At 42.8% G+C, this 25,854-nt stretch overlaps 1 protein-coding gene across 1 annotated transcript in view; it reads right to left on the reverse strand.

Annotated features, from left to right (window-relative positions):
* Window positions 1-25,854, reverse strand: part of Spag17 (sperm associated antigen 17) — a 268,834-nt gene that overhangs the window by 91,599 nt on the left and 151,381 nt on the right. The window contains exons 14-19 of the mRNA XM_021157134.2: window positions 23,392-23,622; window positions 23,097-23,315; window positions 16,459-16,520; window positions 15,623-15,736; window positions 11,914-12,068; window positions 216-388 (exon numbers count right to left, since the gene is read on the reverse strand). Coding sequence (XP_021012793.1) covers window positions 216-388; window positions 11,914-12,068; window positions 15,623-15,736; window positions 16,459-16,520; window positions 23,097-23,315; window positions 23,392-23,622 — 954 coding nt within the window. The remainder of the gene's footprint in view (window positions 1-215; window positions 389-11,913; window positions 12,069-15,622; window positions 15,737-16,458; window positions 16,521-23,096; window positions 23,316-23,391; window positions 23,623-25,854) is intronic.

Raw genomic sequence — 25,854 nt, forward strand, 5'->3', positions numbered from 1 at the left:
CTCTCAGAGCTCATAGGAGATGGGACAGTGACAAACATTCCTGTGTCCGACTCAGGTACAATGTCATCACATTTCGAAGGCAGCTGTTCTATTTATTAGAGAAAGTGAAGACTCACAGGCATTTGTGGGCAACCTTTTAATCTTGGACTATTTGGGTTTGAAATTAAAATAGGGGAATGCCTATCGCTCTATGAATAAATGCACTGGCTACTTACTTTTAGATCTTTTGGGGCCAGGAATTTTGCTAGCAGAAGTTTTGACAGTGGCTTTCAGTTCCAACTCAATCCTGATCCTGTTGAGTTCCTCAGCCATTTTGGCTTCCTGGTACTTTGCTTCTTCCTGTGTGATCCAGTCTTCAATAGATTTTGCAACAAGTTCTAAGTAATTCCTAAACGAGACAAAGATAAAAGGATGGGAGGTGAGAGTCCTTATTAAAGCCCGTGAGAACACTGGGTGCTGGTGGTGTGAACAAACTCTTCAAAATGAAATGATTCTGAGCTGTCCAAGGGGAAAAGAGGTCAGGTACAGTTCTTGGCTGAGTGTTGGAAAAATGCCCACTTCTCTTCACAGCTAAAGAAGTAAAGCTTAACAGTGAAGTCTTTCCATTCAAGTGAAGGACTAAAGAAATTTTGGAAAGGCTTGCTTTTTAACTTATGTGTATATATTGGCCTGTATGCTCAGGGTGCAGAAGAGAACATCAGATCCTCTGGAACTGGAGTTACAGCTGGCCAGGTACCTCCTGACATGGGTTCTGGGAACCTTCATCTGGAAGGGCAGTTGGAGCTTTAACTGCTCAGCCCTCTCTGGATTAACATCAAGAGAGTGAGTCATTGGCAGTTGGGTTGAAGAAAAGGTCACTGTCAGATTATTGGGATGTGACACAGTACAACCAGTATCTTCTCAGTCTAAGTTTACAGCACATCAGAAATCCTTTTCATTGGTCACCAGCTACTCCAGTTACTTCATCAGAGAAAACCCTCTTGTCCTGCCATAAGGTTTATTGGCTTTGGGAGCATCTACCTTATAAATCGAATTCTGTAAGCTGCTCACACATTTGTGCTCCTCCCAGGAGTTGCTGCTTACTAAGAATGATCCATTGCTGCTTGCAAATACGTTTTGACTGTACTGCTCAGTGTGTGTGTATTTTTAAGTGAAATGTTTATAAGCCTACATCTATATCTAAAGAGTTCCCTTCTGAAAGGAAATAAATGGACACATTTAGACTTGAGAAATACTAGTTTTGAAAAATTAAATAAGTGAGGTTTAATATTTGAAAACATAAAGCTAGATGAATAATATATTCAGGATGCATCGTAATTTGAATTATTGTTCTTTCTTCTATTCTGCTCCTCTCTCTCTCTCCTCTCTCTCTCTCTCTCTCTCCTCTCTGTATGTATGTAGAAGGGTATGTGTATGTGTGTGCATGTAGAAGGGTGTGTGTTTATGCTATAGTATACATGAGTCCTGTGGAATCAAAGCATCGGACTTGATGACAATTGCCTTTGCCTGCTTTGTATACCTTTGATTCTTTCTGAAGATTTACAATAACAATAATAGATTATGGTATTCGATACCTTCCTTCAGAAGGCACCATACATCTCCAACTCTCTAAGTCACCAAGCAAATGAATCATGTGCTACCAAGGTTGCAACATCAAGGCTAGTGTAGCTGAAGGCACTGCCAGTTAAATAAGTAAACATCATGAAAGTTATTTTCTTATATTCTTCTTCCAATCTGTTAATAAATTAAAATTACTTAGAAAGATCATATTTTTAATAACTTCAGAATCCACTCTCTTTTTGTTGCTGTCCTGTTCTAACTCACTCTCATTTCGCTGCAACAGCCTCTAACTAGTCTCACGGTGTGTGTGTGTGTGTGTGTGTGTGTGTGTAGGGGGTTGTACCCTCAGACATCTAAAACTTATTAGAATATCAGCAAAAAAACTGGGCCTTTTATTTTTTAAGTTAGATAATCCCTTCATTCCTTTTCCTCCCTCCCTCCCTCCTTCCCTCCCTCCCTGCCTGCCTCCCTCCCTCCCTCCCTTCCTTTTTTCCTTTTCCCTTTCGCCCTTTTGCCCTTTCCATTCCCCTTCTTTTCCCTTCCCCTTCTTTTCCCTTCCCTTTCTTTTCCCTTTCCCCCTTCCCTTCCCCCTTCCCTTTCCCTCTCTTCCCTTTCTCCCTTTTCTCCTTTCCCCTTTTTTCCCTTTTTCCCCCTTTCCCCCCCTTTTCCCTTTCCCGTTTTTCCCTTTCCCCCCTTTTCCCTTTCCCTTTTTACCATTTCCCTTTTCCCCTTTTTCCCTTTCCCTTTTTTCCTTTTCCCCTTTTTTCCTTTTCCCTTTTCCTTTTCCCCTCTCCTCTCTCCTCTCCCCCTCTCCCTTCTCCCCCTCCCCCTCCCCCTCTCCCTCTCCTCTCCTTTTTCCCTTTCCCCTTTTTCCCTTTTCCCTCTTTCCCTCTTTTTCCCTCTTTCCCTCTTTTTCCCTCTTTCCCTCTTTTTCCCTCTTTCCCTCTTTTTCCCTTTTTCCCTCTTTCCCTTTTTCCTCTTTCCCCTTTTCCCTCTTTCCCTTTTTCCTCTTTCCCTTTTCCCCTCTTTCCCTTTTCCCCTCTTTCCCTTTCCTCCTTTCCCTTTCCCCCTTTCCCTTTTCCCCTTTTTTCCCTTTCCCCCTTTCTCCCTTTTCCCCCTTTTCCCTTTCCCCCCTTTTTTTCCCTTTTCCCCCTTTTCCCTTTTCCCCCCTTTCCCCTTTTTCCCTGTTTTCCCTTTTCCCCCTTTTCCCTTTCCCCCTTTTCCCTTTTCCCCCTTTTCCCTTTTTTCCCCTTTCCCCTTTTCCCCCTTTCTGCTTTTATCCCCCTTTCCCTTTTTCCCCTCACCCTTTTTCCCCTTTCCCTTTTCCCCCCTTTTCCTTTTTTCCCCTTTACCCTTTTCTCCCTTCCCCCTTTCTCCCTTTTTCCTTCTCCCTTTCTTCCTTTTCCCTTCCCCCTTTCTCCCTTTTCCCTTCTCCCTTCCCCCTTCCCTTCTCCCTTCCCCTTCCCTTTTCCCTTCCCCCTTTCCTTTTCCCCTTCCCTTTCCCCCTCCGCTTCCCTTCCCTCCCCTTCCATTTTCCCCTCCCCTTCCCCTTTCTCCTCCTCTCCCTTCCCTTTCCTTCCTTTTCCTTCCCCTTTCCTTCCCTTCCCTTTTCCTTTCCTTTTCCTTCCTTTCCATTCTCTTCCATTTCTCTTCTCTTCCCTTCCCCTCTCTTCCCCTTTCCCCTTCCCTTCCCTTCTCTTCCCTTTTCCCCTTCTCTTTCCCTTCCCTTTCCCCCTTCCCTTCCCTTTCCCCCTTCTCTTCCCCTTCCCTTCCCTCATCCTCTTCCCTTTCCCCTTTCCCTTCCTTCCCCTTTCCTTTTCCCTTTCCTTCCCTTTTCCCTTTCCCTTCCCTTTTCCCTTTCCCTTTCCTTTTTTCCCTTTCCCTTTCCCTTCCCCTTCTTTTCCCTTCCCTTTCCTTCCCTTTTCCCTTCCTGCTTCCCTCCCGCTTCCCTCCCCCATTTTCCTCCCCCCTTTTCCTCCCCCTTTCTTCTCCTCACCCCTCTTCTTCCCCCCTTTCCCCTCCTTCTTCTTCCCCTTCTTCTTCCCCCCTTTCCCCCTTTCACCATTTCCCCCCTTTTCCCCTTTCCCTCTCTTTTCCTCCCCCTTTTTCCCTCCCCCTTTTTCCCTCCCTTTTCCCTCCCCTTTCCCTTCCCTTTCCCTTCTTCTTTCTTTCTTTCTTTCTTTCTTTCTTTCTTTCTTTCTTTCTTTCTTTCTTTCTTTCTTTCTTTCTTTCTTTCTTCCCTTCCTTCCTTCCTTCCTTCCTTCCTTCCTTCCTTCCTTCCTTCCTTCCTTCCTTTCCTTCCTTTCCTTCCTTTCCTTCCTTTCCTTCCTTTCCTTCCTTTCCTTCCTTTCCTTCCTTTCCTTCCTTTCCTTCCTTTCCTTCCTTCCTTCCTTTCTTTCTTTCTTTCTTTCTTTCTTTCTTTCTTTCTTTCTTTCTTTCTTTCTTTCTTTCTTTCTTTCTTATCATTTATTTATTTGTTTATTTATTCATTTACACTCCAGATTTTATCGCCCCCCCCACCCTGGTCCACCCTCTGACTGTTCCACATCCCATACCTCCTTCCTGACTCCCTGTCTCCATGAGGATGTCCCTACTTCCCACCCAACCAAACCTCTAAACTCTCTGGGGCCTCCAGTCTCTTGAGGGTTAGGTGCATCTTCTCTGACTGAACCCAGATCAGCAGTCCTCTGCTGTATATGTGTTGGGAGCCTCTTATCAGCTGGTGTATACTGCCTAGTTGGTGGTCCAGTGTTTGAAAGATCTCGGGAATGGGGGGAGTTGGGGGAGTGCAGGTTAATTGAGATTGCTGGTCCTTCTACAGGGTCACCTGCCTCCTCAGCTTCTTCCAGCTTTCCCTTAATTTAACCACACGGGTCAGCAGCTTCTGTCCATTGGTTGGGTGCAAATATCTGCATCTGACTCTTTCAGCTGCTTGTTGGGTCTTTTGGAGGGCAGTCATGCTAGGTCCCTTTTTCTGAGCTCTCCACTGCCTCGGTAACAGTGTCAGGCCTTGGGACCTCCCCTTGAGCTGGATCCTACTTTGGGCCTGTCACTGGACCTTCTTTTCCTCAAGCTCCTCTACATTTCCAACCCTGCAGATCTTTCAGACAGGAACAATTATGGGTCAGAGTTTTGTGGGATGGCAATCCCCTCCCTAACTTGATGATCTATCTTCCTGCTGGAGGAGGGCTCTATAAGTTCCCTCTCCCTACTGTTGGGCATTTCATCTAAAGTCCCTCCCTTTGAGTCCTGAGAGTCTCTCACCTCCCAGGTCTCTGGTGCATTCTGGAGGGTTCCCCAACCTCCTACCTCCTGAGGTTGCTGTTTCCATTCTTTCTGCTGGCCTTCAGGGCTTCAGTCCTTTTCCCTCACCCAATACCAGATCAGGTCCCCTCCCTCTCCATTTTCCCTCCCAGGTCCCTCCCTCTCTTTCCACTTGTGATTGTTTTCTTCTCCTTCTGAGGTGTCCTCACTTGGGCCCTTCAGCTTGTTTACCTTTTTGAGTTCTGTGGACTGTATCTTGGATATTCTGTACTTTTTTTTTTTTTTTTTTTTTTGCCAATATCCACTTATTAGTGAGTACATACCATGCATGTTCTTTGGGTCTGAGTTACCTCACTCAGGATGATATTTTCTAGTTCTTATCCTTAGTGCCTTTCAATGAATATTTCAAATGAAGAAGTGGAATTCCTGAGAGCTGAGGAGATGGCTAAGTTGGTGAAGTGTATGCTCTGCAAGCATGAGGGCCTGAACTCATGCAGAAAAGCCAGGGGTGGTGGCAGAGCCACTTGGCATCCCAGTGCAGAGAGATATACTTGTAATCCCAGAGGGGCAGGGAAAAATCATAGCTGGCTTTCCCACCGTGTATGCAAATCAGTGAGACATGGACCAGTGAAAGGCCCAGCATCAAATAACAAAAAACCAAATGGATGGTACCTGAGGAATGGACCCTAAGGAATGACACTGCTGGTTGACACCAGGCTTCCACATGCGCAGCCATGAAGATGCATGAATACCTGCACACTACCCCCACATGTGCATGCAGATGAACATGCACACTCATAATTAAACAAACAAAGAAACAAACCAGGATTCCCACAAGAGTCCACAAACAAGAGGATCTAGGCTCAAGGAAGGCCAAATTTGTGTTCAAGTGGGGATAAGCGCACCCTGCTTCAGAACTTGATTACCACAGATCCTTGGTGAATTAGTTTCTTCCACATGTACTGCAGTTATATTTTATATATTAAAGTAACGATGCCAGCATTAGATATAGATACAGGAGTATCTGTACAATTTAGCATATGGTTTAAAATATAAAAGCTATGATTCTCTTGATTAAAAACTGTCACTTTATAGGTGGAAAAAACATTTCTAGATAATTTCATAATGGGATTCTGTGGTGAGTTGAGTAAGAATGGCTTCCATAGGATCATGTATTTGAATGCTTAGTCACCAGGGAGTGGAACTGTTTGAGCATTAGAAGGATTAGGAGGTATGGCTTTGTGGGAGGAGGTATGTCAACTGGAGTGGGCACTGAGGTTTCAAAAGCCCATGCCAGGCCCAGGCTTTTTGCCTACTGGCTGTGGATCAAGAAGCTCTCAGCTACTGCTCCAGTGCAGTGCATGTCTGTTTCTTACCATGAGCATCAAGGACTAACCCTCTAAAGCCATAAGCAAATCTCCAAGTGAATTTTTTTTTTTTTTGTAAATTCCATGGTCATGGTGTTTTGTCATAACAAGAGAAAATTCACTAAGACAGAAGTTATTAGCAAGGACTGGGTGGGGCATTGCAGTGACAGGTCTGACCCTGCTGTTGGCTGGAGGAACATGGAAGATCTGGAACTTTGAACTAGGAAATCAGTTGAATACTTTAAGTGGGCTTAATTGGCCATCCTACTAGTAGCATGGAAGCGAGTGGTGTTGAGGCTGATGTAGACTGTGGTGGCTCAACTCAAGAGGGTTTAGAGGGAAAGAATATCAGTAGCCGACCTAGAGATCATTCTTGTGATAATTTTGGAAAAGAACGTGACTCCTTTTGCCATTGTCCTAAAACATCTGCCTGAGCCTAAATTGAAGAGTTTTGGGAAAGGTTTCAAGACAGCCTTGTATTGATTGTGTTGTGTGGTAATTAGTGATCACCCTCGTGCTCATAGACAATAAAACAGCAAGCAGGACAGAGAGAACTATGGAATGTATGGTTTAATAAAAAGAGCACCAGGAAATGCAGTCTTGTACTCAAGGAGAAGACACATTTGAAGAAAAGCTTGATGCTACTTAGAATAAAGGGAGTGGGTACCTCAGGGCAAGACCCCACCCAGATAATACTGTGACAGGAGAAAGGTAAATGTCTGAGGGATTTCACAGGCCTAAACAATAACTGAAAGCATGTGTGAGTGTAATTCAAGGAGGGGACCAGGTGAACTTAGCAGCTTTGTCCATGTGGTTCTGGAATTAGAATCAAGAAAGATAAGGGAAAGGAGTTATACAATCTTCCACCATTGTATTTTAAGGAAAGCCATTGAGGCCAGGTGTGTGGCAGGGGAGTCCCTGAGTGGAGGCTCAGAGAGGCAATTGTGTGAAGCTGTGAAGGTGAAGCCTAGGTTGCTTTGGAGTCTCTAAGATGCTGGAAGTGTCACAACCATTGGGATTGGGTAACTTGACAAGGAGAGCTGCAGACCGGGTGTGGAATGAGGCGGGGGGCGGGGGGAGGGAGGAGAGAGAGGGAGAGAGAGAGGGAGAGAGAGGGAGGGAGAGCAGAAAACAACCATCTTTGGATCAGATAGAGACAGCTTTGCATCAGGAGTAGAGATACAGAGTTGGAGGTGGTCCTACTGCCTGTGGTCCAGCATCTCCTCACCTTCCTCCCTTTTGGAATGGTAATGTATATGCCCTGGTACTGTGTGATGAGTGTACCTGCTTTCCTTTTTGCTTTTGATTTTACAGGGGGTTGTAGGTAAGAGAGTGTCTTGAATCTCAGAACTTGTAAATAACAGTGTTGAGACTGTGCAAGTGTATGGGGACTTTTGTAAGCCAGCCCTCCATGAAATGCTTCCTTATATAAGCATTTTATAAGGTCATGGTGTTTCATCGTAGCCACAGAATACTATTGCTTGTTAGGTATGAAGGCACTGCATTTGCATTTTTTAGCATTTTAATGAAATAGCATTGGTACTCAGTAACTCCAGATGTCATATAAAATAATTAATCATAAATTAAATGAGCATGTATAGTTTATAAAAGAATATAAATAGAATTATATCATAAAAGGCACATACTAAGGAGGAACTAAGAAAATTCCATCTATCAAAGGAAAGGGATTAATACTAAAACAGAAACATATTTGTAGAATTAGACAGTAAGAATGAAACCACATCAATGGAAATAAAAGCACATATATTGTTTTTAATATCCCTAAAATTGTTATTAATTCATATTAGAATCCCTTAAGAATCATACTTTTGGATAAAAATCCAGGTTATTATTGGAAGAAAATGCTACCACAAAACAAATGACATAGAAAAATGTGAGGGTGGTTAATGCTTGGGAAAACTCAGAAGACTTTGTTTCTGGTGGGGTTTGTCCAGCTGCTCTGTGCCCAAAGTACTGACCAAAGATAGAGAAAGTGTCCTCTCTTTAACTTAAGCTAATGTTCCATTAGTGTAGTGATCAATAATATGGGCCTTTTATTGTATTGTTTAAAGTTACAATCAACTAAGATACCTTTAAGCACACAGAATCAAAGATGAATTTAGAGACATACACTCTGCTTGTAAACACACATACACATACACACACAGAGAGAGAGAGAGAGAGAGAGAGAGAGAGAGAGAGAGAGAGAGAGAGAGAGGAGAGAGAGGAGAGAGAGGAGAGAGAGAAAACACAAATCTTTTACTTTAAGGACAGACATTATTATATCCCTTTAAGAAATGGATATTTATCATGAACAGACTCTGCTTAAATCGGTTATATATTACTCATAAGGAAAATGTATATTACCTATATCTAACAAAGAATTAGAAAACTTGAATAAAGGATTTGCCTTAAAGGTACTGAAAACTTAGGCAATTCCAGTGTTTATCCTATACAAATTTTAGAATTTAGAATTTATATATTTTATACAAATTGACATCATATCTTTATATTTAACTGTTTAGTTGCATGTGTAGATTCCTGAGTGTATGTATATGTATCACAGGCATACAGGAGCCCACAGAAGTCAGAAGAGGATCTTGAGTCCTCTGGAACTAGAGTGATTGATGGTTGTGAGCCACACTATGGGTCCTGGGAACTGACCCCAAGTTCTCTGCAAGGGCAACAGGTGCTCTTAACCACTGTACTCTTTCTTCAGGCCAATGTTATCATTTTAGTAGGAGTAAAATAAACCTGGAAATCACTTTGTGTAGCATAGACATTTAACAATTAGTTCTTCCAGCTCAGGACCACAGAATACCTTTTCACTCATCTGGGTTATTTTTCAGTGTATAGATATTTCATCCCTTATTTATTCTTACTGATGCTATGAAAAAGGGTTTGCTTTCTTATATTCTTTCCTAGATGTTCTTTGTCAAGGTATCAAAATACAACTAACTTTTCTATGTTTCATAAAATGTCTCTAAATTCATTAGTATTTCTAACAGCAGGTGTGTGTGTGTGTGTGTGTGTGTGTGTGGTCTTTAAGGTTTTCTATTTAAGTTGTACCAGTCATCAAAGGAAAATATATCTCAGTCATCCACAAACTCTTCCAAAAATAAAACGTGGAAATAAACAGGGACCTTCCCCACCGCAGTTAGCTTATGAGAATTCTATACCCTGTATATCAGAGCCAAATAAAAGCATTTAAAGATTAAACAGCCAAGTCTTGCTCACTTCAAAGCTATGGATAACCTAAGTAGTACATTAGCAAAGCAAAGAAACACAATGCAGAGTCCTCTTGAGCAATGAGAGTCTTCAACACAAGAAGAGCTACTGGTAAAATTCAGCAGGTTCACTGCTTAAAAGAAAAATATGAATATGTCCATTGTCATCATTTTTAACTGATGAGAGATATTAACAAAAATCCTTATGCATTGAATCCTCAAAATATTTCCTCTAACTCCTATAGCAATATGAGAATGCTCTCTCAGGGTTACAGTGGAGGGAATGCTCTCTCAAGGTTACACTGGGGGTCCAATAGTCAAGTGGTGCTAGGAAGGAAACGAAGCATAAACATTGTCACTGAAAAACAAAGAATGGGGAGTGAAGGAAGGCCCCACTGGTGGTGGAAGGTCTGGGATGACCAACTCAGCTTCTACCCCAGCCCAGATCCAGGGCTTTGAGTCAGTCTATGTCAATATCCACTCCATCTGTGAGCTGCTGGAGTGCATGGCAGAGCCAGTGCTGCAGAACAAGAGCTGGAGGATCTCTGTGCCTGACTCTGCACAACAGCAGGATATCAGAGAAGAGTTTCAGTGGTGGGTGGTGGTGATCCAATATTGATGGTGTGGTAGAAGCCAGAGGCCTTGAACCAGACCAATGACTCATTGCAATGAACATTTACCTGTTAAGCTGTTTGAGACACACACACACACACACTCACACACACATACACTCACACTGAGTGACATAATGCTGCTTCCAATGCTACCATGATGAACGAGTATGTGAGGAAGACGTGGAAAAGACAGAGGAACCGAGCAGTGAGTGCACAGTGGACATGGGCTGAGCTACAAATATGGCAGCTGGGAGAGAAGGCAGCAATCCATGGAAGAACATGTCTTTGCCCAGTAGGGTCAGCAGAGTAGTGTGCAGCAGTGTGGCACTTAAGCAGACCCAGTCCCTAAATGAGCTGCACAGTTGCAGAGTCACTCAGCCTGCCTCTGAGCAATGACGAGATAACTAAGATGAAGAACTGTTCACTTCTTAAATTGGACCTCCTCAAAAGACTTCCATGGTCCATGCTTCTCGAGAAGGCCATGGTGGTATCAGTGGTTTGTACTGCTGCCCCAGGCTGTGATTAAGCTGGAGGGCTATGTGGATGCCCATGGTCTGTACCACTGCAGAAGCCTATGTTTGTGCTCATGGTTCTACTATAGCCAGAGCCAGTGATGACCTCCTGAGTGGCCTGTGCAGCCACCAGAGACCAAACAGAGGTCCTTGGCATGTGGTGCTGATGGAGACCATGTGGGTGTTTGTGTCCATGTTGTTGCCAGAAACCACACAGAAGCCCAGGATCCAGGCTCCTGCTGACTGAAAAGGGCAGGGAGGCTACTTTTGCAGTGGTATGGATGACCTCAGACACACAGTTGTGAGAGAAGAACAGAGAAGGCTTCAATGACAACCCCTACCCCACCCAAAATAACAGCCTAAAAAGGAAGCCACCGAAGAGGACTCTTACCTATTGTGATAAGGATGATGGATGTAGTGAATAGATAGCTTCTGGCCAAGGGTGTGGGTGGAGAAGGACTTATTTTTCTTTAGGGGGCCAGCCACCGGGAGTTTTACCATGTTACAGTAGATATATGGACAACACAAATTGGACTTGCTTTTTCCCCGTTTTTTTCCTTTTTGTGTGTGTGTGTGTGGGGGGAGGGAGTGAGTGTGATTGGGCTGCATGATAAGAAATCCCCAAATAATCAATAAAAAGATTATGTTAGAAAAAAAAAAAGAGCAATACAGACTAATAGTTCAAGTACACCTACTACATACCCTAAATCATCTTAAAACCTTCCTATGAACGTGTTTATGGCCATCTGCTCCCCAATTTATTCCTCAGATCTACTTCATTTGTCCTTTGTATTGCCATACATACAGTAAGTATTGAGTATGCAATAGGCAGCATTGATATAACAAGAGGCATAGGTTATTGGTAAGGAGAGGACTGCGTTCTAAGGGAACACAAATGAAAAGCAAAACCAAAACAAACAAAAATAACTACTGAGAATTAAAAAGACTAAGTGGCTCTTAGACCTTCTGTGAACTTGACCACGTGTTTTGATAGTCTTCAGTTTCTTTACCCTGGAATCTTTTTCAGATCCACCAGAGTTAACAATATCAGTGAGCCAAGAGTTTAGTAGTTGTCTCTTCAGTGTCACAGGCTCAATCTTATTACAGTTTGAAATGAACAGAAACTACTTTAATGGTATCTCTATTAGATTCTATGCAGGCAGGAGTGGCATTCACTCCTTATGCTATAGTGTCAATACGTAAGCACAGTGTACAACCATAGCACACGATACATATTAATTTAGGGAGCTCAGTTGAATCTATGACACGATATAAATGCTTTCATTGAGTTGAGCCATAAAGACCAGATCAAGGAACCAAAACCTATGTGGCTAACTCAGCCAAAATTTAGCAGAATTATCTAAGTCACCTGAATCCGACGTTGGAGTGAAGAGCAATATTCCAGTATTCACAATGCAGACGCTGTAGATTCATTGGATTATGAAAAACCAGAAGTAAAGAGTTGTCCTGTGTGTGGTAGTAGGAGTCAACACATCGGTATTGCTGGTGAGCCTCCTGAAGAACCTGAAGGTAGAATAATGAGTGGTATTGCTCCATTGTCCTACCCCCAAGAGAAGAGGTGATTGCTAGAGCAGCATTCCTCACCCTGCTTTCCCTCTCTCATTACCACATTGTTGGTCAACTGGGTTTCCAGTGGATTCTTTTCTAACTGCTAGAAAATGAGAACTAAATAAAAGTAGGCCTAGGGGTGGAGACACTTGCTAAGTGCTCTCCACAAGTGTTAGTAGATAACAATCAGTTGGTTTATCTAACAGGTTTTTTTTGCCTCCATATAGATCAATTCATTTTTAGCATTATTAAATATTGTAGATAAAATGGGCATCATACGCTAGGATGAGCTTGACCTGCTCCAAGTTCATAAACTTGTAATTCACTGAGATTGGAGGACTTTTGGGGAAGTTTTGAGGGTGAGGATCTCACTATGGCATCTATGTCCTTGTCATCTGAGACACTGGAGAGCTTGCTCTCTCTTTTCCCTCTCTATGCCATGAATATCTCAGCAGAGCAGTATCATGGGCCAGGCAGGAAACAAGTCCCATCAGAACCCAGCCATACTCACACCTGGATTTTGTTCTTACACATTGTCTTAGTCAAGGGTTTCTATTCCTGCACAAACATCATGACCAAGAAGCAGTTGGGAAGGAAAGGGTTTATTCAGCTTACACTTCCATAGTGCTGTTCATCACCAAAGGAAGTCAGGACTGGAACTCCAGCAGGTCAGAAAGCAGGAGCTGATGCAGAGGCCAGGGAGGATGTTACTTACTGGCTTGCTTCCCCTGGCTTGCTCAGCCTGCTCTCTTATAGAACCCAAGACTACAAGCCCAGAGATGGCACCACCCACAAGGGGACCTCCTCCCTTGATCACTAATTGAGACAATCCCTTGCAGCTGGATCTCATGGAGGCATTTCCTCAACTGAAGCTCCTTTTTCTGTGATAACTCCAGCTGTGTCAAGTTGACACAAAACTAGCCAGTACACACATCTTACATGCTGACACTTTCTACTATTTAAGTGTCCCAGCCTGAAGTATTTTGTTATGGCAGCCTGAGTAGACTAAGGTACTAACTAACATCTTTTTTTATTTCTAAATATCAGGTCTCATTTGCCAGCATGATAAGGGAGCTGCCAGGAAGAGGGTTTTGTAGGTTCTGGAGTTGAAGCCAGCTATCTTCCAGCTCTGATTTCTCTCTCTCTCTCTCTCTCTCTCTCTCTCTCTCTCTCTCTCTCTCTCTCTCTCTCTCTCTCTCTCTCTCTCTCTCTCTCACTGTGCCTTCTATATACTGCACGGCTATAGTAAATGAAGTGCATGGTCTTTCTGATAGATGCTGCTGTACCTCTGGCCTGTTATGAACTAGAACACTCAAAGCCTGCACTGTAGCAGGAGCCACAAGCAGAGGGCACAAAGGCATCGCTGCATGTCCTGTTTCCTTCTCAGTGTCAGTCAACAAGAAGGAATGTGGCCACAGGAAAAGGAAGTGGACACCGTGGGGGTGTTTTCAGTGCCGATTTGCCATATGTAGCTTTGTGTGTTCTGCCATGCGGATAATCTCAGTGAATTGCAAGCACTGCCAGGAAAAGTTTGTTTCAGTTGTGCCTCATTTCTATACTAGTAATAAATTGTAAATAATACATTTATTCCCAGTCTAGTTATTTGTATGAGTGTTTCCACGCAGAGTCTCTTAAAAGTTGACATCTGCTTTCTGAGGCAGTTAAAATACAATTGCCTTACAACCCACTTTTTACCTACTATTTTTGAAAGGCAAATTCCTTTGAGACATAAACCTAGGAAACAAATGTTTGCTTACAGTGAACATGTGCCCCTCCTGTTCGACAACAGCAGCTCTGCCATCTTTGACTGTTGGGGAATGTAGTGGTGCGATTTCCACAGCCATCACAGGTTCTCAGCATTGGGAGTGTTTGTATTATCTTCCCTTTTTACCGACTGGGGTTTGCTCTTTACATGTTATTGTTGGTCTCATGTAGTTCACGAAGAGTGAACAGTGGTGGTGCTGTAATTCACTGTGATGTGCTTGCCTGATAGAAGCAAGGGCCTGGGTTTGATAGCCAGAACTGGAAGCCAACAAGAAATGATCCACCCCAGCAAGAAACGATCAGCAGAAAGAGAGCTAAGTGTCAGGCACGGTTCCAGGACACACAAATGAACACAAGAGACAAAACTTTCTTCTTAAATTAGAGTAAGATTTGCTACAGGTCTCTCGGCCTTCTGATCAAGTGAGTGAAATATTTGAATTATAGAGAATGGACCAGAGTGAAACCCAAAGCAGTCTGATAGTTAGGACATTTCAACACAAGGTGAGGATGGGGGTAAATTAAAACTGACGTGGTGAGACCTCACAGGTACCCTTGTCAGTCTAGTTTAGGAGGCGACTGTCTGTCCCCTACTGCAGCAGAAGAGCAGGTGGCAACCCATAGAAGGTGAGCCAGGGGGATAAAGAGCAGAGGACCCTAGTTCCCACTGAGGGAGAGACACATTGGGGAGAAAACAGAAATGGTGTAAATGTCTAAATCACAAAAATGACTCACAAATGGGGCCACACATGTAATTCTAAATTTTATAGTTGCTACATTTTGAAAAGTGAGACAGGTAAAATCTGTATTTGTTTCATTCAATATATGAAATGCTATCATTCCAATGTATAGTGAATATAAAAATTATGAGCAAGATATATCATTATTTCGTGCCAAGTCTTTGAAACCTAGTGTGTTTGGCCCCTATAGCTACATGTGGGTGGAGTTCCATGAGTTCCATGAGACTCTGTCTTCTTTTTTGTTTAATTTCTTTTATGCAGAAGACCATTTTTCTTTACTATTGATAAGGCTCGGAAGTTGTTATTTTTTTTCATACCATGGCCTTGTAGATTTTCCTGGCTGTAAAAATACTGGGATGTAAAATCCAATCAAAATGAGATTCAAATTAGAAAGATAAATCCTCTGAGCACAGGTTTTGCAAAATCTAAAACGAGCATGCGTTCATTTCTGGATTTCTTACTATTGTTTTTCTTATAGCAGTTAAAAGCATGTTTGGATGGAGCACATCCCTTTCTTGGTTGTTTTCTTCCTGTTTCTCACTTAGCAACAGACTTTTGGTCAAGGTGCCTTGGTATCTACGACTTAACAATTTCTATGTCATAGGCTTATTCCTTACAATATATACCAGCCACGGCCTAGCACACAGCACTTAGTGCAGTAACAGCCGACTATCACAGCTACCATTGACCAGTTCATCAAAACAGAAAGCACCATGAAGCACAATGAAGTCTAAATAGGAGAGGAGTGGGGGGGAGGGGAGAGGGGATGGCATTGCTTCCTAGTACAGATGTCTTTATGGAAGCAGAAGTATTTCCAACCATTTGGGGGATTTCCTGGGAATGCACAGCTCAGTGTGGGAACAAACTCGTTTTGTAGCCGAAGTCAATGTGAGTACTGAGTTGAGCTAGATTTGAGAGAGTGACCCAGAAGTGAACTGTTCACAGTTACAGCTCACCTCTCCAGAACTATCCTTGTGCCTCTCCTGGAGAATCACAGCCCATAAATACCTGAAGCAGGACTTTTGGCTGAAAATATTCGGTAAAGCTCCAGTCCATTAAACTGCGCTGTTGTGTTTTTTTAATGTCCTCTATGTCGGCTTCCACCACCATCTTCTTGGGTTTCTTTAAAAAAAAATGAAAGAAAGAAAGAGAGAAAGAAAGGAAGGAAGGAAGGAAGGAAGGAAGAAAAAGGAAGGAAGAAAGAAAGAAGAAATCACAGGAACACACTTTCAGCTCAAATTTATGTGAGTCCAAATGGAGCCCTGTCAGGCTCTGTGGACTCACCCCCATGCACCCTGTTTAATTGTGGGAATCTGCATATGTATAGCGCCATATGGCAACATTTTAGGAGGGCTGCTGCCAGAAAGAAGTACGCCTTTGACTCTTTTTTTTTTTTTTTCAAATGTGCAACATAACCTAAATATTTTTATTGTTAGGTTATACTCTTCGGAGTCCTGTTAGCAATTATAGGCAGGTTTTCTGAACTCACTTCAAGACAGTGTTAGTTCTACATGGGCTGTATGGTCAGCAGGTGTTTGTGAGGTTGCCAAGCCACACTGTCTAGAGAGGGGCAGGGAGCTGGGAAGTTTTACTTCAGTTAGAGAGGCTAGTAAGTTTAACCCCTTTCACTCCAGATGGGGTTGGAATGGGATGTCTAAATAACATCACCCTGGCATCAATATTTTCCTTTTACAACTCTCTCTCCTCTCTCTCTCCTCTCTCTCTCTCTCTCTCTCTCTCTCTCTCTCTCTCTCTCTCTCTTTCTCCCCCCCCCCACCTTTGGTCAGGAGTTTCCTCAGATCATCTTACTCGTCATCTACACTTTAAGGAAAATGATTCCTTACTTTTTCAGGAGAATCATCCTTTGTGGCTGCTTCATCTTTGATCTCAGTGTCCATGGTCTGATCTGTAAATCAAAGACAGCAATATGCAGTTGTGTTTGGGCTTTGTTCTTGCCTCTGGCCAGCGCTGTGGCTCTTTGGTTGCCCATATGATCTATGTTTCCGTGCTAAAAAGGTAATTCCTGAGAGGCAGGTTTCGTGCCTCCAAAAAGGTGTTTGTGTCGATAATTCTATGTCAGTGCCTACTTAGAGTCTTTGAAAAGAACCTGGCTTCTAATCTGGTGTGCACTAAATCACGCCAGCCATTCTTCCTTTGGACTGTATATTGCTCACTTCTTGCAGTGCAGCCTTTGCCTTCACAAACTGCAAACATTTACTGGCTAAGCTAGATCATGGATTCACTGTGTCCATTCACCTCCCTCTGGTGACCCTTACAAAGCTTCTGCAGACTTCTGTGAGCCTTGCCGGATAGATGATAGAAGGGTGAGGTCATATAAACAGGAGAACTAGGAATGAATTCACCTGTTAGAGTGATAGCATTCTACCATTCTGTTGAGATCTTCTGGCCACTCATTAATGTATCATTTAAGGAGCCTGTGCACATTGACAGGTAGAGTTTAACAGGTATCAGTTAAATGGGTAAGTCAGTGGGTACCTGGATTCCAGTGTACCCTACCAGGAGCAAGGCACATCAGCTACCCCATGAACAAGAGTGATAGCATCCTTAGCTAGGAAGGAGCAGCCATCTAAATAGATGAGAAAGGAGCAGGTCTATGCTGGCGATTTTTACCTCATGAAGTGCACCAGGGTTAATAAGACACCACAGAGAATCCCGGGGAAATACCTCTTGTCATGTCCCCCACATCTGATGAAACAAATGGAGTACTCTTGAGAGGGAAAGTCTTTCGGGAGCATACTTTGGTGTTGCTGAGTGGCTGAGCCAACCTGGCTTTTTATTGGCTTGAGAATAATTGCAAATTCCATGCTACAAAGCTGTGTGCAGCCTCCCTCCTCCAATACACTCCTCCCAGCTCTTGTTTTCCCCACTTCAGATTGACTGGCCAGCTTGTTATGTGTGGGCAGTTCTATATTCGGCTTTTCCTCTGCCATATTTTCTTCTAAGTTATTCACCTATTTCACACTCTGGCCACCTTCCTGAGAACTTCTGTCTCTTGCTGTGCTTCATTATAAATCACAGCATTGATGGGGTGGGGTCCTATTTGCTCATGGTCTGCCCCTTTGCCTCAAGTCACTGGAGAACAAGGCTGTGCCCTCAGTGCATGCTATGTAGCCAGCACCTGGCAGGGGGGGCGGGGGCAGTCAGTGGTGTTTTGTTTTGTTTTTCTTCTGATTGAATGGGGTGAATCTATGTGACATATGAAACTAGAAGGGGTGGCAGAATCATATGGAAAACAAAAATGTGGAAGCAAATCTATTTGAAAGGCTATTCTGAGTGTGAGCGTTAGACTTACATTTTCTTTTTGTTGCAAAGAGACCCACAAATGGGATTTTAGAGTGGTAAGGTACCCATGCCTACCAAGGACTGGCTAATGCTTTTCCACCTCAAGAGAACATCTATGTACATTTTTGGTCCTTGTTTCCTTTTGTCCCTCGGTTGTTGCAGGTGACAGAATGGATGTTCCCTCTTAGCAGAAGATGTTAAAGCCAATTTAGTTCAGCATTTGTACAAACATATCCACTGAAGACAGAACTCAGGCCAACTATGATTCTAAATAGACCATGATGTCCCCTGTGTCTTTGGAGCAATTGCTATGAAATCTGTAGAATAAAAATTCTTCTATCCTATGGCCTGCCAGATTTCTGAGAGATTTGATATTCCCTCTTGGGTCTAAAGATCCAGGAACAAAACCAACTCTTTAGAAAGTATGTTCAAAACTTATACACCAGTGATTTTTGTCAAAGGAAAGAACATTTTAATACTAAGCTGAGCTCCTGATTTCACAGTAGAATAAAAGCCATTCATTTCTCTTGTCTGATTCTTGATGTCAACCACATAATCCTTTGACAGTGTGATTCAGTAGTCTTTGACACATCTGGAAATGGACGCTTCCCCGTCCCTTTGAAAAACAGCTTTCCTAATCTGTTTTACTTTAGAGATAACAAGATCCCTCTGCAAAGCGCGTACTTTATTAAAAAAACACCCAACAAGCATAAAGGGCACATCTAAACCTACAGCCTTATGGTTATCAACTCTCAGGTTTTTCATAAATATCCAGTGGGCCCTGTCAAGTTCAAAACCAGTCTCAGATGGAAACCCTGGGTTTGGTGAGGAGAAGGACAAATATTCAGCACTTCATGTCCAGAAACAGGCACATCAATGTACGTGATACCAAAGTGATTGTGCAGGGAAACACAGACAAGATTTCTGCTTCATTTAAATGGAATTAGAGTGGTTGCTTTTGAAGTATAAGCTAGAGTAAGGAAGAAAATGGAAGCTCAGACATCCTCCTCCTCCTCCTAGGGGTCACAGGCATACACAGTTGACCACCTCCTCTGCTCAGATCTGCGTGCTCCTGAGTGCAAGTCTGCATTCTCCATGAGGAAGCTTGTAGGACTAGGAATCCACCCTCAAAATTGCTGGGTTCTCGGGACATACTCTGAAAGTCATAGTTCAGCCTGAGGATTGATAGTGGCTGAGTCCTTCACTCTCCAATGGCTCCACCACACCATGTGAGTGGTTTGACCACCAGGTGGCAAAAGTTGCCTGGGGAAAGAAAGCTCTACTGGAGAGCTGCCTGCAGAAAAACAAAACAGAGCTAAACAAACACCTCTGTCTCCCCACTCCTCTCCCAGGGGATTCTGGTTCCATGGTAACACAAAGTGACCTCTATCATATGCTTGTTTGCATCCAGGAGGTATGACGTCCTAACAAACAGGGTTAACTTATTCTGGTTCTCTCTCTATCTCTCCCCATACCTCTATGCATGTGTATGTGCCTGTGTGTGCCTGTGTGTGCCTGTGTGTGCCTGTGTGTGTGTGTGTGTGTGTGTGTGTGTGTGTGTGTGTGTGCCTGTGTGTGTGTTGTGAGCGAGGCTACCAGGTAATCATACTTAGGACATAGAAGGAATCTACTGTTGGGAAGGAAGAAACAGGCAACGAAACCAGGATAAGGGGTAAGAATTTGCCTCAGTACAGGGGACCGCCAGGGCCAAGAAGTGGGAGTGGGTGGGTAGGGAAGTGTGTGTGTGGGAGGGTATGGGGGACTTTTGGGATAGCATTTGAAATGTAAATGAAGAAAATACCTAATTAAAAAAAAAAGAATTCTGCAAGACAAAAAAATTCAGGACATGGCCAAACTATTAGGAAGCATAATGAGTTTCTGGGGTCTAGGGAGCCTTGTTCTGAGGCAAGGTAGAGGGCACTGCTTTGTTGTTTCCTATCTGTATGTGCTGGAACAAGAAATTTAAACCTGTTTGCTTTGGCTTTCTCCTCTCTTGAACTGAGGTGATAGCGTGTTGCATATAGGTTCAGGGTTTCTATAAAGCAGTAACATGCTGAGGCATGGAACTTGGGGTACAGCAGAGCGAGACTAAATCAGCACCAACTTCTGTTTTCTCTCCCTCCAGTACTTACCCTGCTGACAGCTAGCAGGCCACCTTTGAAAAATCTCCTCCCTTCTCACCTTTTCTTCTCCTCTCATTCAGATATCTCAAGATCACCATAGTCAACACCAGTTTAACTCCTGTAGTTTTGGGGGTGCTTGCAGGTACCTTCAATGTGTCTTTTACCACTTACTGTACACTGAGACACACGCACACAGGAAAGATCCCACGGTATGACCGTTTCACACAACAAACACAGGCTCCTCTGGTAAGTCTGCAGCTGTCTGCATCTGAGTGTGTAGGGGATTGTTTAGGTTCCCATATAGTTACAGATACTGGTACATGTTTCTTTCTTTTTGAAGCCATACTTTTATCTTACTTTCTGTGGATGAGTTGTTTGGCCTGGGATGCACCCCGATCATAAAGGGAAAGGGCTATTTTCACTGTGGCATATAATGTTTATTGTTCTAAGAACAACATTCAAAAAATTGATGTTCACTAAGACTTTTTTCATTGGTTACCATAGGAATTTAAATGTTTTTATAATTATAATCTAGACACTGATCTGTTTTATTCAATAATATGTTAATTAATAAATCATATTTTTTTTTACAGTGTATGTATTTTCCTCCTGATCTTAAAATGTAACTTTGTTGGGAGATACTATTATTGTTTGGTGTCTTCTCTCTCGTTAGGCTTTCTCATATTTTACAGCAGAATTTTATATCTATGCTCATTACTGAGTATTCTTTTTCTTTTCTGACCATCTTAGTAAAATTCATTATAATGTTTATGATAATCTTACAAAATCACTAAGGGAGGATATTGTATCTTCTATTTTCTGGAATAATTTTTGTTGAGGTTACAGTAGTCTGTGCTTTTGAGGATTTGGCATCATTTGCCAATGGCATACCACTTCCAGGTTGGTAATGTCCAACTTAGGGCAGTTTTTGAACAACTAGATAATTTGTTTACAAAACTAAGATTTTCTCTTGTTTGATCACTTTTGGTAAATTTCAAAATTTCAGTAATTTGCCCATTTCATTTTTAAATTTAGTAGAATAAAATTGTTTGCCTCCACTTTCTGTTCTGGTGGCAGTGGGCATTGAACCTGGAGTCTTGGGGATACCAGGCCAGGGCTCCACCACTGACTTTATCCCCTGTACTCTTTTCATTTTTAATGCCAGGTATCCCTAAGAACCTACACCTGTAGAAGGATTTCTGATGGTTAGATAAAAGCCAGCATTCCTCAGGAACTTGTGAAACAGCTGCCTGTCTGTCTATCTGCCAAAGGAAGCAGAAGGGACATAGGGCTTTCCATAGACACATCCTGGTCTCCAGGCTCCTTCAGTCCCCAAACACAAGGACCAGTTACACATTCCAAGTCCCCTCATCTTCTCACCTCCCCCTTTACCCTGAACTCCCAGGCTGTCTGCAGCTCACAAGATCCCTTCTTCCCAGATGTTTATGTTCCTTATAACATAAGTGATTTCTTTTTTTCGTGTTCTGTTTCTCTAGCACTGGTCAGATCCAGTCTGTTCCTTTTTCTCTCAGCTCTAGACTTTTCCAGATGTGTCTGAGTCTCTCTCTGTCTCTCTCTGTCTCTCTCTGTCTCTCTCTGTCTCTCTCTGTCTCTCTCTGTCTCTCTCTGTCTCTCTCTGTCTCTCTCTGTCTCTCTCTGTCTCTCTCTGTCTCTGTCTCTGTCTCTGTCTCTGTCTCTGTCTCTCTCTCTCTCTCTCTCTGTCTCACACACACACACAGTTAAAACAAATTACCCTGTAGTAATGGACCAGCCACCTTGATGGTTTCTTTACTGTGGCCTTTGCATATAGCTAAATAACTTGAGGTTGAGTTTAACTAGTTAACTTTTTGACTTTCGGATTCTTTTGGAATTCATTAATTCAAAGCTGTCAGTGTCCAGACAGAATCTTTAGCTGCATTCTATATATTTTTTTTACACCCAGTGTTTTCATTATTACTCACTTTGAAATAGGTCCAAATTCCTATTGTAACCCTTGCCTTCACCAAGGTGTGGATATGTATGAGTATTTCTTAATTTCAGGCACATGGTACTTCCATATCACTTTTGTAACTAACATCCACTGTCACTGTATTATGAGAATATATGTTCTGTGTAATTTCAGTCCTGTAAATTTGCTGCAATTTGTTGCACAGCCGAAAAGAAAGTTGATATTTCATAAATCAACATAGTTATGACCTTCAACAAGCTGTGGCTGTGGAGGGCTCACTGGGCATAGGAATGATTACAGAAAATAGCAAGGCGTAACGACGCAAGGGATGTGTAGCTCAGTTATGACATCTCTTGGATACAGCACAGAATGTAGGGGAAAGGGACAAAACACAAAGAGGTTTTAGGATAAGGAGGGCTGTAGCAGAGGTGTGTGAAGCAGAGGTTTTAGGATAAGGAGTGCTGTAGCGGAGGTGTGTGAAGCAGGGCTCACTCTTGTCTAGTAGGAGGCTGCTGCTGAGAGTGATGTGCAGGGAATACAGGAGCTGTGTCTCAGGCAGGCTGCTGACAGCAGTGTACAAGGCAGCACATGCACATTTAATCCAGTGCCCTTCTGTCTCCTCCCAGCAGCATTATTTACAGGATTGTACCCGAGGAGAAGAGTAATGTCCACAACTAAAATAGGAGCAAAGAGGAAGGTACGTTCACAGAGTTCTGGTCTCGTGGCAGATTGTATACTTGGCATTTTGTTCCATCATTATATGTAATTTTAAAGTACTGTTACCAAGCAATTATGAAGTACTGATGGTGAATATTGTAATTCTTTGCTGTATTAATTAATTTAAATTAAGTTTAATTAATTTAAATTTTAAATTAATTAGTTAATTAACCCAAGTAATTTTTGAGTTTTTGCTAGGAGGAGGGAACCGAGAGGATCCCTTGAAAAACAGAATTTAAAAGGGAGGACTCAGTGTGTTTTCTTAACCAGTTACTTAAATACTGAATCTTTTTCATCATTTGAAGAAACACTTACATTTAAATGATATCTTTTGAACTTGTCTCTTTGTTTCTGTCATAGCATAGCAGAGTCTATGCGCACTTTCACTTACCCATGGACTCTGGCTGGGGCCACATGGACCCACTGGTCTCTTTTTCTGAGAACTGTCTATTACTAGAATTCCAGGGTTTTGTGGAGTTGGAAGTAGAACCGGTCACACTGATAGCAGCAGGCTCGTCAGAATTTGGGGAATTTTCATCTCCTTGTGCATCTTGCTCAGCTTTGGCAAAATTCTTGTTCACAAATAGTGTTCTCTCAGTGTTTTCAGTCTCTAGTCGGGATGAAGAGCATCCATTAGACACAGTGCCAGGATGGCTGCCCCACCCACTCCCTTCCATGCAGCGTACCTACTACTACTGGCGGGGCCTTCTGCACGCTCATCCTGTGAATGTACCGCTGCCTTATCAGCTTAGCGAACTTGGCAGGGTTGTCCCAAGGAATGTTGAAATTTTCAACATCTGTCTCACTGGTCGTCTGTGTGGGCTTGAGCCTCCCTTCCTCATCCACCTCTGAGAGCTTCAGGCTCTCAAAAGTAAATACCTTGAAGGCTCGTTCTACTTCATTCCAGCTCAGAACTTCTGTAAAAGAGCATGACCCCTGCCTCAGGGAACGGCTCGTGTTAGTGCATAATACAAGGCTGACACAGGGACTAACTGAGGGGCACCAGGGGTTCATGCCATCACGGGTGCTGGCCTGACTTTAAATACAGGCTTCAGAAGTCTTCAACAAATATCAAAGGCGTGGGAACTAAGAAAATCACAGTTAAGATATAAGAGATCTGCCAGGCAATGATGGTACATGCCTTTAATCCCAGCATTTGGGAGACAGAGGCAGGCAGAATTCTGAGTTCAAGGCCAGCCTAATCTACAGAGTGAGGTCCAGGACAGTCACGGCTACACAGAGAAAACCTGTGTTTAAAAACCAAAAAAAAAAGCCGGGCGTGGTGGCGCACGCCTTTAATCCCAGCACTCGGGAGGCAGAGGCAGGCAGATTTCTGAGTTCGAGGCCAGCCTGGTCTACAAAGTGAGTGCCAGGTCAGCCAGGGCTACACAGAGAAACCCTGTCTCGAAAAACCAAAAAAAAAAAAAAAAAAAAAAACTCTTCATATTTAAAAAAAATAAAAAGATATAAGAGATCCGAAGGACACTCCCCCAAAACAGCTTCATAACCTTAATCAATGTTTGTTACCCATATTCACATGCCTGAACTTTTCAGGTTACTTATATTCGTTTAAATAGCGTATATTTAAGATTTTATGGGCATAGATTGCCTTTTAGAATTTGCCATTGTGTCTAGCACAGGTCATAATACTTAGGTTTTTCTATCCACTCAGGTTCAGAAAAAGCCAAATGTAAGAACTACTATTTTTCATGCTTGCAGTTTAACATTCATCAGTTGTCTCTGTTCACCTGTGTTCAGCATATAGTCACTAAGCTATCAGTGACATCCTGGTTTTGCTACAGATGCCTAAGATTCAAGGAAGAATCTCAAACTTTCAAAGTTCAAGATGGAAGAGACTAACAAAAAACAACTTAATGAGATTACAGTAAAATAACAGTCAAATAGATTGTTCTGGATTAGTGACTCCTAGATCATCTTCATGCTCTGTACCCCACCCCTAAGATGAATTGAGCATCATAGAAAAACAACATAGGGATCCAGAAGAGAAACAAGAAAGAGGCAAAGGAATTACTGAATAAACATTTTTTTTTTTATAATCTGGGTATGGTGGTACACAACTAAAATTCTAGTAGTCAGCAGCCTGAGGCAAGAGGATTATCATGCATTCCAGGCAACCTCAAATTATTCTCAAAACCCCAAAACAGACAAACAAAAGTAATAATAATAAATACATTCCTGAGTATCCACTGGGTGTTAGCAACTGCAATGAAAGCTGGTGAATAAAGTGATGGGGCTCCCAGCTGCCGTACAACACCATTATAGTGGCCAAAGAGAGACAAATACACACCCGACAGCAGATGATGATGACAAAGGAAGCCAATCAGGACATCAGAAGTGAGAGTGGAACACAGGAGACTGGGATGGGATGGGGCGGGGCAGGGCGGGGTGGGGAGTTTAGGTGACAAGACAAAAATGAGAAAGAAGAAGGAACACGTGACAAGAGGCTTGGAACTTGGCAAGGACAGAGTTTTAGAGGCTTTTGTATGACTGGTGCTTCAAGGAAGCAGTAAGGCCATTGTAGACACAGTGGAACAGGCCAATGAAAGACTGGCAGGGAAGGGTCTTCTCAGGGCCTGGTTGATAGCTTTGGTTTTGCAAAATGGATGAATGTTAGAAGATTTGGATTGAAGATAAGACCTGATGAACATCCCAGAAAGGGTGTTCTGGTCCTTCCATGGATAAAAGATTCACAAATGAGAGGTGAAAGCACAGAATGTGGCTGGAAAGCCACTGAAATAGCCCAGGGTGATGGCCCAGCCTGGTGGTAGGTGTGGGGTGTCAGTAAAAATGAAGCAGGGTGACTGCAGGGTATCGTCTGCAGTACAGAGTCCTAAGAGTACACTGACATGAGATGGGATTCTAGATGTGTGTGTGTGTCTTTTAATGTGTTGCTGATTTTGGTGTGCTAAGATCTTTTTTGATGAGTTTAATACCTACATTCATTAGAAACATTGATTTATAATTTCCCTTTCTTTAAAAAAGTCTTTGAGAGTTTCATGCATGCATACAAATAGATTTTGATCATGCTCTCCTTCCCCTGTTCCTCTTTAACTTCCTATCACCCCCCCCCCGCCCCCCCGCATCATCCTCAATTCTAGAATGTCACCTCCCTCCTACTCTCCTTCCTC

The sequence above is a fragment of the Mus caroli genome, unplaced genomic scaffold (genome assembly GCF_978045245.1).
Source record: "Mus caroli unplaced genomic scaffold, Mus_caroli_1 scaffold_3, whole genome shotgun sequence".
NCBI lineage: Eukaryota > Metazoa > Chordata > Mammalia > Rodentia > Muridae > Mus > Mus caroli.